Here is a 13,419-nt window from a genome sequence, read left to right on the forward strand (position 1 = left end):
CAACACTACAAGATTCAAGTGTCCGCCCATTTCCTCGAACGCCGTTTTATCGAATGCCATATTTCATCGAACGCCTTTTCGTCGATCGCCGTTTCATCGACGCATGACCAAGGTATAGGTGAGGAGGGCATTTTACTAATTTTACACGTTGGGGAGGAACAAGCTTTAAAAAGCTTATTGGAAGGATAAATTGGTAAAATAATTTCAAAATAGAGTTTCAAAGGCAGTGCGTGTCGACCGTATCGATGCACAGGAAAGAAAGGAGATATTTGGGAGGGGAAAAAACGTGAACGTCAAAGTGCGTTGTCCACACTCTCTCTATGTGTCGCTCCTGTTCCGATGCCACAATTTCCGGTTCCTTTAAAAAGAGAAGGCTTTTCAGCCTTTCAACGCGTTTGCCGTTGCGATTTCGTCGTGTGTGTTTCCAACAGAATTTTCATTTACCTTTGTTTATGTATTGGTTACGCATGTGTATGTTATGTATCAGTGTCGTTCCTCCTCATCTCTTGCTGCTGCGGCGTGTGTATTACCCGAATTTGTGACACAGTCACAGCCATCTACTCAGTCAGCGATGTGCTCCACGACGTCCACGACAAAGCCAACAGATTGACCGGCAAGATAAGTGACACAGATTTCGCCTGTGGGAGACATGCACTATTCTGCACTCATTTTGTTCTGCGGAAAGAACTCTCTGTCGTTTTTGCACATAAGGGGTATTGGTCACAGTTCTCGGAGTTTTCTCTTCATCCATTCGTAACGTTGCAGTCCTAGCTACACAATGGGTAATAAGTGCAACCGGGTATGGCAGACATCAAATTTGGTCAATCGCGCGGAAAAAGAACACCTTTGCGCACTTGAACCTGGGTATACTTTATTCAGCTGTGGTATTGTTGGCTCGTACTGTTTTCAGTCGGTCTTCTCTCCTGTGACTGGCATTTTTTATTGTTTGCTCTTCGTCTTTTTTTGTGTGTGTTTATCGTGTTATTGCACCGCTTAATAGACGTGCAAAACTGTGAAAATCACACGGGAATGTCGATAATTTGCGCGAATGTCAAAGTGAAATAGGAGTAACACCGATTATTAGTCCGGTAACGAGAAAACACTGACAGTAGTCACTCTAGAACGGATAACGGGACAGCTCCTCTATGTATACATAGGACATGAATACTGAAAAGTTTTTTTTTTTTTTAGTTTTAACAGTTCAATTCTTTCAGTCGATTCAGTTCAAGTCGATATTTAATGGCCACTTGGGTCATGTAGCGAATGAAGATATTTTGGTGCATTTCGCAGAATTTCAATGCATCGAATTATTATCGGATTTAAATGGTTTCAACATGCATGCACCTGTATGATTTGCTGGTTACTACAAGCTCACTGAAATTGAAAAATGAAGTGTGTTGGACTCATAGTTAGGAGCACAAGTGAATATTAGACAGGTGTAAAACTAGTTGTTCAATTGATTGTTATTTTTGCAGTGCCCACAAACAACCAGGATGATCTGAGTAATGGTGCACCACACCACATTGATGAAAAAATATACATGTGTACCGACACTAAACAGCGGTACAGTAAAGCAAAAACGTGGAAGTTAATAAAATTGTAGGACAAAAGAAAATGGAATTACTCGAGGTTGGGATGCTGTAGGAATTGCCTCGAATTACTTGGATTAAACGGATTCAATTTGCAGCAGTAACAGGGCATTCGGTATTCGTATACAGGGAACCATGTACGACTCACGTTGAGCTACTAACCCAGCCCCCCCCCCTTTTTTTTTAGAGAGAGAGGGGGGGCGACCAATGAGGTCGCTCCATGGGCAATAGGGGAAAGAGGGACACTGGGGAGGTGCACATACAGCTGAGCTACTTGCATAGTATATGGAACGATACATGCAGTGCAAAATGGCTCCCAACACATTAAGTAGCTTCTACTTACAGCATTCAGTTAATTAGGAAATGGCCGTTCTCCCTCCATGTGAATAACAGATACGGACATGTGTTTTGTGTCAGATGGTTGTGGTGGTAATGATGGTGTTTATGTGAAGTACAGTCAACCTTGGACTCATGTATTCGTTGACAGAATGGCGTAAATGCAGGCTAGCTGGTGGATGCATTCCATGATAGGCAAGCCTGAGCGATGGGCAGGACACGTAAACAAACACAAACACAAAACACAATTGTGTATTTTGTGTTTGTTTACGTGTCCTGCCCATCGCTCAGGCTTGCCTATCATGGACTTACGGATTCCATCCCTTAAGAACACTGCCCTTTGGGACAAGACACTTCCCCTTCCTCATTCCAGACCTCCATTTATGAATCCCTTGATTTACGAATGATTTTCACAGGAACGTCAACTGTTCATCAATTGAAAGTTGACTGTACCAGATTGTGCATACTAATTTAGAAAACGTTACCTATAGTAGGCAAAGTTCATAAGGTAAACATTCCAATCCTGTAATATTCTGCCTGTGAAAATATCAGACACCCTGCATGAGTGCATGAAATTGGAGGTTTGGCTCCCCATAGCCTAAGATCAGGGAGGCACCTGCCCCCCTTGCAAACACTACGAAGTAGACTAGACTGTCTACATTGTAGCGTCTGTCCATCTTCTTGTGTTGCCTCAAACTCAAGAAAATCCCTCTTTCACATATACACCAGCTAGGTTGCCTCAATCCTCCTTCGTTCATAATCTGATCTGCATGAATATATCACGTGTACGTGCTGTACACACGTTTATATCCGCACATGTGCTGTTTTGTGTATCCGGATGGGATACAGAACTGTTTGCTTCGTATTTGCTTTGGCTATGTATCTATTCACTTCAGTTTCAAAATAATTATTTGCACATGTCTAGACATAACTTCAGTTCTTGTTTTTTTTTTCTTGTTTTTTTTTTACTCTGGGGCTTATAAGCAACTGTTTGCTTTTTACGAAGTCATAAAACGCTTGGCAGGTCATAGTGAAATTAAATTTACATTTTCATGTTTTTTTTTTGTGATTTGTAATTCTCTAAGCTTGACAACAATGTCTCTGCATCAGTACTATCACATCCGCTTTTGCCTTCCCTATATCCCTTCCCTATAATATTTTGTGTCTGGATCACGCACTCACCCAGACAACGGACACAAAGCCAGAACTTCCAAACTGTCTGGGGGAAATCAGAACAGGTGGCAACCCTAATTCTGCATCCTCCCCACACCTCCAATCAGGTATGACGATTCTGACATACTCGATGTGCTCTGGTAGAAAGTCAGTAGGAGATCAGTAGAGGTGGAAACCTGTCGGGTTGTGTCTAGAGCGTCCATCTAGGTGGGACTGGTCTTGCTCAGATGTCCTCTCGTCCCTGTATTCAGTAAGTAATAACATACCGTTTTGCCTTTGCAGCTATTTATGCACAGACTGCGAAAGTCATTTTCCAGCAATACCCCCAAGACTTGCTGAAGACTGTGCAACTGAGGCTTGGAAAAATGGCACACGCTTTCTATGTATCATGCTCAAACAAACAGGCATCCATATATGAGCAGTGATTGTTGTGGAGCAAAAATGACATTCTATACGTGATGAATATACGTGATGTGGTGTGACGTTTAATACCGTATTTTCCGGTGTATTACGCGTGCGTTATGCAGTAAAAAAGTGTTCTGAAGAGGTCCTGCACGTTATCTAACGGTGCGCGTTGTACACGGAAATATTTGGACAAAAAAGTAGATAACTCCGACTTAACGTAACAAAATAACAAGTTTTACTCAGACGTTTCGTCCGTCATGCGACGGACATCATGAGTGCCACACTGGATGAGAGGAAATATTTTCCTGTGAATGGAAATATAGAATATGCATACTATATGATACACCGCTTTCGTTTATTGTGTATACTGGTGGCAGTACAGAAGCTTGTTGCACCATTGCGGTGCGCCTTATACATGGAACATTTTTCAAATTCGGCTCGTGTTTAGGGGTGCGCGTTATACACCGGAAAATACAGTAATCTGTGTTCTTTGAGTGACTCAAAAAGTGTAAAGGAATCTCATCGGACTATTGTGTGCTTTGTGGTTGGAGGGGTTGGTGGTTGGTTGGTTGTGTGCTTTGTTTCCAGTGTTTGTGTGTTTCATTGCCTCTGAAGTTACGAGAGTTATCAGTTTGCATGCGTCATGGATGGAGGAATGCCTATGGTGGTGCCCGTCGTGGCCAAATGTTGGTGCATATCTTTAGGAAATTGCAAGGCAAAAGCTGGTACTTATGTGTGAGCGTGAAATCTCAGTGGTTGTGTGGCCATAGAAGACCAAAGCCAAAAAAACTTAGGGCTCAGGTATAGCGTGTAGGAAGGACAATACTACATAGTGTGTGAATGCAGAAAATATGCTGTGTGAGTGAACGGTGAATGAAAGGTTCAAGAACTTGTGCTGCGTATATCCATTTCTTGCACCTGTGTTACTTCAAGAGTTCTGTAAAGTTACTTCAAGTGCCAGGGCAGAACACTGCTATCATGTTACCTACATCATATTGTGTCATCTCGCTTCACACAAGAGCAGCGTAATCCTGGTTCTGATTGGCATTACTGGACTGTCGCATGTTATGACATTAACGGGAGGTGGTGGTCATCACTGACCTCCGTACTGTAAGGACTGCGCATTGCTCAGTTTGTGCAGTGTCGACGCTTTCTGGTGGAAGAATGAGTTGTGTAGGCTTCCAGTGGAGTAGTTATCGTCTGCTACCTTGGTACGACGCATACATGCAGAGACCATGACCTACTGCATTATACTCATTGGCGCTACTCATTGGCCCGCGAGATCTACGTCATGATTGGACAATGGAAATTTGAATTTTGAACATGCAGAAGCAGACGGACACCTGTTAGGGCAGACGACAAGTATGGAATGCCAAATTGCGAAATGCAACCCCCATTCATCATTGAAAGTGTCGTTCTCGAAAATTACAAACACAAGGTCCCATTCTAGTCAGGCCCATGCTCCGCAAAAGCAGAGCAGACGACACTCGTGCCAGGAAGTGATGTCGCTCTGTTGTGGACCAATGAGATGAAACTACCATAAGTACAAAGTGGCTCCGCTCCACTCCTCTGGGGAGGGCGGTTTATGCGCAGTCCACATGCTATAGAAGTCAGTGGTGGTCACAGGGGTAATGCCAGCCATAGGGCAGAGCGGATACGGAAGCACTGCCGCTGTGTGATGGGGGATTCGAGCCCATACAGCTAGCAATAAAATAGAGAGAATGTTAACTCTGCAGTTCTGATAACACCGGACAAGCTGCCATTGTATTGTACTTTTGTGATCCCAAAAAGTTACTGTGTGTCTAGCAGGGCAAGATAACGAAATGCATCATGACATGTGAAGAATATAAACAAGTGTGGCAAACAGTACAGGCATTGCTGTGATGTCAGCACATCTCTTGCCTGCTTCATTACGTTGCTCAAAGCAGAAGAGCTTTCACTGTGTATGCTAATGAATGTTGAAATGTAAAATGAATAATGCAGAACGAACCTGTTGTGCAAGAACAGAACATTTGAAAGTGCGTTGGGCAAGTGCTTTATCTGTATCATGTAATGTAGTCTCATCATTTTGCTGTCAAAGGGATTGCTACGGTTTCCAAAAACATAGCTGTTGGCGGGTTATCATCTAGTTCATTGCCAAATCTGTGAAAAGGTGGCCTGCTTTGGTTCTTTCCTCCTCTCCCTTTCCACGTGGACATGCAGAGTCATGGTGCAGTGTATTTCAGCCGAAGCGAAACTGAAGCGTAGAATGTTTGTGGCTGGTTAGGAAGCTGGCTTGTATCCATGGCAACGGTTGCTGAAAGCATAGTTATGTTTGGAGTGACTCCTAAATCCCGACCGCCGCGGAGCATTTTTGTTTGCAATTTGCTGACGTTGAGTGCGTTAAGTAGGCGCCCCGGGGGCGCGAGTGTTTCAGACTCCACTCACTTAACGTGACACAAGCACCAGTCGCGCACCTGGGAATGTGAAAGTCTGAGCCGCTTTTGGCGCCCCCGTTTCATTTGGCCGCATGAAAACAGACGATAAGCACCCAGGTGCTTGGGATTTTTCATGACGTACTTCCAGTTAAGCAGCAACAGGACGGGACCTTCGAAGTGGGGGCTCGGGAGTAAAATACGGACTTTTCTATGTTACCAATGTTCTCATTTCAGTAAACTGTAATATTTTTATAACTGTTAGTAGGCTTTCTTATTAGAGGACATATTGGTGGTCATTCGCTGAAATGCAGTGCTTTAATCCAGACACCTTCACGCCGTGCAGTCATCCTCACAGTAAATAGCTCCTACGGTATCAATTTCAAATTCCCAGCTTTCCCATTTTATTTGTTGCTACAAAGAACAGTCTCCACAACCACCGTGGTCTCCTCCAACATTGCTATAGGTTCAAACTAAGCCAGCGTGTTCTGCATCTGTGCACTGCACGAGCAGACAATAGAGGGCGAGCAGTGTAGCACTCGAAAGTTTCTTTTCACCGTTTAGTGGACGCTCCAGGTGTCTCGTACGCCCGATTTGAGTGCGCAAAAAGAGGGGTGCCTACTTAACACATTTATTGGCACCACAAAATGTGAACACTCACTCATCTGCCAAATCAAGGCTAGCAAGAAAGGCACTTGGCATCATGCCACTGCTGGAAGTGACATGCAGGTCTTCTTAATCAGAGGACAGCTTTGATATCCTTGCGCCAGTAAAGTCAAATCAAATCAAATCAATCGGAGGACAACCAAGCAACCACATAATTATGAGAGTTTCTCTCTCTGGTGTGCTAGCATTTGTTGCATTTTCTTCAGTGCATTAAGGAAGTGTGAACCATTACGATTCGTTCAAGAGACTATCAGAACCAATGCCATCTGGAGTGGAAAAAAAAACTGTCTGATCGCCAATTGGCCTAACATAGTTGCCATGGCTCAAATCTGCCAATCACAGCACTGCTTTCAGTAGACGTAGCCACCAGCCACATGAGCAGCTACTGATAGTGACACGTTTTCTGTGTTCAGAATAGTCTGCAGCGTTTGACTGAAGTGAGCCACATCTTGACTCCACATGTCCACATAGACTAGGGGGAAAGCAGGTACTGAACAGGCCTCCTTGAATCTGACACCCCTGACACACAGGGGCCAGCTACAACTCCTTTACAGTGGCAGCCCTATTATTGCTTTGGAAGACACCTTGGTGAAAGAAGGTCCTGCAAGGAGGACACACGGCAGCGTCGATCTCCCTTTCGCTCAGTAGCGCCACCTGAAACGTGGCTCGAGAGCACTGTACTGGCGAACCTCCGTGAGGTCTTTATAAACTGCAGTTATCAAACTAGCTGCAAGATGGATTTCTACCTTTATCTGTTAAATAATATCTGCAAGCCACACTTTACTTTAAATTGCCGTGATCAAATAGTCTTCGGCTGGTGTTGTGTTTCGCTCATCAAAGAGATAAGCAAATCTCCTCTTCCGCAAAGACCTGCTTGCGAAAGGGGCTACCTCTTTTGTCGTGTATCTTTGGAAACAAACACCGTTCGGAAGGGAGTTCTTCTCTGTAGGGGTGTCTGGGCTGCCCATGTGTTAGGGGTATTAAAGGTGTTGTCATTGTCTTCTACATCAATCCACATCTGTAGACACCTCTCATAGCAACAGTTGCTACATGGTGCTTACATGGAATCAATCAAACAGTAGGATCAAACAGTTTCTATTAGGTGTAAATGGCATTGCTTATACGCAACATAACTAATGTGACCATTCGCTGCCCTTATACGCATCATCTTTGCTCCGCAGATATGAAAGGTCACATGACTTCAGTGCATCCGCACCACATGGTCAACCTTCCACGACGTCCCGCACCCCACCAGCAAGAGAGGCGCTTCAAGTGCACCGTTTGTTCCTCCGCCTTCAGCCGGACTTTTCTCCTCAAGAGGCACATGCGGATCCACACTGGGGAAAAGCCGTTCGCTTGTAACGTCTGCTCGTCCACCTTTAGCCAGAAGGGCAACCTGTTGACCCACATGCGCAGGCATACGGGCGAGAGGCCCTTTATGTGTAGCGTCTGTTGTTTTTCTTTTAGCCACAAGAGCGCGCTCAAGTCGCACGTGCGTCTGCACACTGGCGAGCAGCCTTACGAGTGCCAGCTGTGTCCGGCCACGTTCAGCCAGAACAAGAGTCTGTCGCGTCATGCCCGCATGCATAAGAGCTTGATGTTTCCTAGAAACAGTGTGTTATAATTTTCTCACGGGGGGGAAAAAACTGCGGTCGCTGGTGAGTCTTCTACGGCGCATTTGTTGCTGCAGGGAGGAGTTTGTGCGGAAGAATATTACAAATGTGGAGAGGGGGTAGGTTGAGACAGGTTGTTTGTTTCCGAAATATTGCGAGAGTTTGTAAAGGATTCTCAGTGTTCTCCCTGCTGTTTCTAATGTTTCTTTACAGTGTGCCGTGTTACATTGCATCTCTGTTGTTGTGTTGATCTACCCTTCCAGAGAATGCCTCTCGAAAAGTAGGCAGCTCATTCGAAATGACACATGGAATTATCTGCAGTCTATCATCGTACCCTTGGTTTGAGTTTGTGACTGTTTTAGACTTTCTTGCCCATCTGTCTATGCCGATCATTAAGAACGGACTGTTTTTGTGTTTCACCAAAGTCTGCATTGTGCTTCTATTGTGGTACTGTTGTTTGAATGCAAAATGCAGGATCAATCTCAAGTATTATCTCTCGCATTGTAATGTGTTTTGCTAGGTTTTTCAAACTTCCTCCCAGGAGAGCATAATCTTACAGTGCGGCACGGTTGGTGGGACCCTAGTAAGGGTTCTTGCAATACAACTCAGCTGCTGATTGGCTGCTTAAAATAAATCACACATAAGTGGAGAATATTATGTACAAGTGGGATATTGAATACATACAAAGACATAGAAATGTCCATTTCTTCATTATGTAAAGTGATTCTGCCTTTATACTGGCCATTGTACTGCAGATAGAAAATGATGAACAAAGTTTGATCAAAGAAGGAACAAAAAGCTGTCTTCTGTCAAGTTGCAATTTGTTCAGCATTCTAGGGGTTGCATCTGCCTTCTTGCCTGGTTGACTATGTACAATAGTTGCTTCCAGCATTTCGCTAGGTGCTATGCAGCTATCTTGAATTCATGAGGCAGGCTGTCAGCTGATGTGTTTTTTTTTTTTGGGGGGGGGGAAGAAAATAGTTGTGCATACTGAAGAAATTGGCCATTGCAGGGTTTATAGTTCACTGCGGTGCCACTAGCCTTTCATTTTCAGTTTGCATAATTATTTGACACATTTGTCTGATGGTTGTGGACTTCATTTTTTCCTTTTTTTGATATGTCCAAGTGTGGTTAATTCAGTCCCGCTCTTTACTTGTGTATTGCTTTGCTCCTGTCAGCTGTATGACGTGTAAGACCAATCTGGTATCCTATACTTGTTGTCTTAACTCATGTAAAATGTGTTTGTTGTGTTTACATAAAATGCCGTTTGAGCAGCTCGAAACAAAGAGCACGCCTTGCCGTTCGAACCAAGCTTAGAACTTGCTCAAAGTGTATGCTTCTTGTCACATTTCCAAAAGTAAGAGACACAGAAGTGGAGGCACATTTTAGGAAATGCTTTTAGCATGGTACCGTCTGCTCTCCTGTGATGAATCAAAACCAGGCAGCTCTTCATTCCCATTCGTACGTTCTAAAGAGAGACCCTCGGCGCATAGCACACTCATGGCACACTCATGTGATGTCAAGAATAGTGCACATGTTGCGGATTATTGTTCTCTATGGTACATGCGTTATTTTGTGGATTATTCTTTTTGCGACGCAGATAAAGTGACTCTAGTTTCACACAGTGACTCTTGAACTGGAATTTTCATTCGTAAAGTTCACAAAGACGGAGAATTGTACAAAATTACCCTGTTATGTAAGAGGAACAAAGAGGTCCTGGAATATGGATGTCTAACGAAGCTAAATTCTCTAGAATACATAACTTTATGTTCTTTAATTTAGTCGCTTACATAAACCTGGCACCATTTTGTTTGCACATGCATGGGCTAACGGAGCCATCTTTCACCTCGAAGCTCTTTCAGCTGCGCACGGTGTCCACTCACCTCACCATTGCCGTAGAGGTGTCACAGTGGGTGAGGCAGTTGATGCTGAAACAAAATGGCGGTCGTTGCTGTTCTGCATACCTGCCAAAGTTTGCGGTCAATATTATACGGCAGTAGCATTGTATGGTGGTAGTGATTTGTTCAGAGCATGCTACACAAATATGCACGGTTAGTCTAGCAAACATTACACATTTTGATTGCGTCGTAAAAATGGGAGACGGGGTTTATATCACTCCAGAATTTTTTTGTAGGCATTATAGTCCCGTAGAAAACAAATTAAAAACCATGCAGCAGTTCACCCACATACATTTCTTATGGCATATCTCACTCAAAATCCACCATTTTTCCCTGTGTGCGCCTCATTTTCGTATCACCACATTAGGTGGTGCCGCTTATGTGTGGCACCGACATACAGAAGGAGAGGTTTAGTGCCACCAGTATGTGGTGATGTGAAGGTGAAGGGTGAAGTAGACACAAGAAAAAATGGCAGTGTTTGACATAGGCCACTGAAAATGCATGCATTTTGCTTGATTTTCAATTTGTTTTTTTACAGGACCATAACGCTTGCAAAAAATTCCAATAAAACTTGAGCCAAATTGCTGTGCGTCTGCAAAGTCTGGGGCAAGATAAACCTCATCTCCCATTTTTACGATGCAGTTGAAATGTGTGATGCTCGCTACGCTAACCCAGGTGCGTCTTGCAAGAATTTAACCCAAACTTATTTCCTTCCAGTCTTGCAAATCGGTGATCAACAGGCCTTCAGGTGCACCCTCTGCCCAGCTGCATTCACCAATCGAAAGAGCCTTCGCCAACATCAAATCTGTCACGTGTCGGAAAAGCCTTACGCGTGCGACATGTGCCCGCTGGCGTTCGCGCGAAAGATGCACCTCTTCGCCCACCGTCGCCAGCACACGGGCGAGACTCCGTACGCCTGCCCCATCTGCAACCGGGCTTTCAGATACAGCAGCAACCTGAAGGCTCACCTCGACACGCACACGGGTGCGAAGCCGTACACGTGCCCCATGTGCAACGCTAGCTTCAACCAGAAGGGGAACCTGGGTACCCACATGCGCACCCATACGGGCGAACGCCCCTTTGCGTGCGAATACTGCCCGGCGACTTTCAGGCAGAAGTGTACCCTGATAGATCACACGCGTCTGCACACGGGCGAGAAGTCCTTCGTGTGCGAGCTCTGTTCCATGTCGTTCATTCAGAGGACGGGGCTCGCGAAGCACATGCAGCGCCACCACGGTGTGACGGCAACCAAGTAACCTGGGTTTGGCGCGGGCTTTTTGTGTCGCGAGCGTGCGGCGGTTTTTTTGGAAGAGATGACTGCATGGCCTTTTACCGCAGCTATATCGGAGCGACTGGAAATATCGAGTATATCTATATCTGTCTTAATTACTTCTCTGTCGTCTCATGTTTGATCGCTTTTTTCGTGTGTATTGCCCTCCTTCATTTTTAAAGTGTCTTTGTTAGTTTTACCCTAATTGTGCAGTGATTCCATTATCAGTATTTTAGGCCTGTATACAAAACGATCTAAATAAAATGTTCCTCGCTGACTTATCTGCTGTCCAGTAAAGTGTTCGCAAAGGGGAGGGACTCGGTCTAAACAAAATGAAGTAAGAGTTGTAGCGCCCAGTGCTTTTGTTCTGTTCCATCAAAAGAGGATTTTTATCAGAATCCCATCCTCACCCCTAACTCATCGGGAACTGAGCAAGATGACAGAAAGGGATTTTTACATCCCGGATACACCGGGACTCTTCAGGGATTGCTAAGCCATTTGGAAAAGTTTTCGTACCTTTTCGTGAAAATTAGACCCCCTCAGAGGTCTGCTACAAAACAAGGTTTGCCAGATTTTGGGGAAAATAAGCATTGGCAGACGTCAGACACAACTTGGCAAGGGCATGAAAAGTCGCTTCAGTTCCATGGGATGCGTTCCATGGTGGTCTGTCTACGACTTACTGAGGGATTATTTCCAAGACATTGGTCGGGGGGGGGAGACACCCAGATGTGCTGCTTAGGTGGTTGGCTCAGAAATATTTAGGTGTCATTCTTTCTCACAGGCATCCCAAAATCTTAAAATGTTGGCCTAAAAATCTCTAGTTATATGGGACGCATGCACCGACAGCCTTTCAACGAAAATTGGGAGCATTCGGTCCTCAGGCGCGCGATTTATTTTCTCAAACTACAATGTCAGGCACTGCCCTGTTAAAACAAGTTAGTCCGAAAATAAACGGACCTTTTTCCATCAGCTTTATCGTAGCTAGGGATGGACCAACCGAATCCTCGAATCTTCGACAGGGATTCGGGACCCAGTAAACCATAGACCTCTAGAGGATGTCCATCTGGTATCCCAAACTGGATGTTCGGATATCTCATGGAACATTGCAGAGAGCCCGTAGACGTCGCATGTACGTCCTGGCGACTATGGTTTGTCCCACTTTTTCTACATCCCACGAACGTCCCAGTGATACAACTTCGGGATATTTTGATGTTCACAAGATGTCCTCATGAGTCTGCAAACGACGTCAGCGTACACCTGCGAACGTTGCTGACACGACTGCGGGGGGGGGGGGGGGGGCTTGCCCCCCCGGAACATTAACTAGGGGGGGCGCCGCCTCCCCCGGGAAGTCCCGCTAAGAGACTGTCACCAACTTTTGGGTCTCGGCGCGCCGGGTCAAAAGAGCGAAGCGGCACCAACCCCAAAAATGCATTTTACAATTTGTAAAATATGTATCCGCCCACCATACTCATTATCACAGTAGAAGGTGAGGCGAAGAAACACAGAGGATGACACAACACATAGCCTGATTTTCGTGAAACGAAGCAGTCGAAAAGGTACCAGCAGCTGCCAGTGAGGTGTAACGGTAGGGTCTTCGGAACGCATATCCGTTGGGAACGGGTTCAACTCCCGCTGCTCCATTTCATTGACCATATTCATTATGTTGCGCGCATTTCGGGTCAAACACCGAGGACTCAATACATTTTGTTCTTTTTGCACTCAGTTTTCAAAGGCGTAATGCCTTCAGTTGTGCACATGTTCACTGTTTACGTTCTCTCTGTTTTTTCTTTTGTTTTTTCTGTTCTTCCTTCCTCTTATTTCTATACCAGTTCTGCATACATCATAGGATCCCGCCAGAGTGTGTGATTCTTCAGCTTTAGTTTTGTGTTGTTCATTTTTCTTTTCCTTTACTTTCCTTCTTTTTGTTTTATTACTTTCTTCGCCTCTTTTGACTTCCCCCTTTCACTTTTTCTTGGAATAACAAGCCGACATCCATCTGGCTTACCTTTCCTTTCTTTTTTTCTTAATAAACATATCCCCCACCCCCCCCCGCCA

General features: G+C 44.8%; 1 protein-coding gene across 1 annotated transcript; it reads left to right on the forward strand.

The window, feature by feature from the left end:
• The first annotated feature begins 360 nt into the window (after window positions 1-360).
• LOC135385112 (zinc finger protein 84-like) lies at window positions 361-11,645 on the forward strand. The gene is made up of 3 exons (XM_064614288.1): window positions 361-884; window positions 7,765-8,196; window positions 10,671-11,645. The coding sequence occupies exons 1-3, from the start codon at window positions 779-781 to the stop codon at window positions 11,348-11,350; spliced, it is 1,218 nt and encodes a 405-aa protein (XP_064470358.1). The 5' UTR covers window positions 361-778; the 3' UTR covers window positions 11,351-11,645.
• The last annotated feature ends 1,774 nt before the right edge of the window (window positions 11,646-13,419 follow it).

The sequence above is a fragment of the Ornithodoros turicata genome, chromosome 2 (assembly GCF_037126465.1).
Source record: "Ornithodoros turicata isolate Travis chromosome 2, ASM3712646v1, whole genome shotgun sequence".
In the NCBI taxonomy this organism is placed as follows: Eukaryota; Metazoa; Arthropoda; class Arachnida; order Ixodida; family Argasidae; genus Ornithodoros; species Ornithodoros turicata.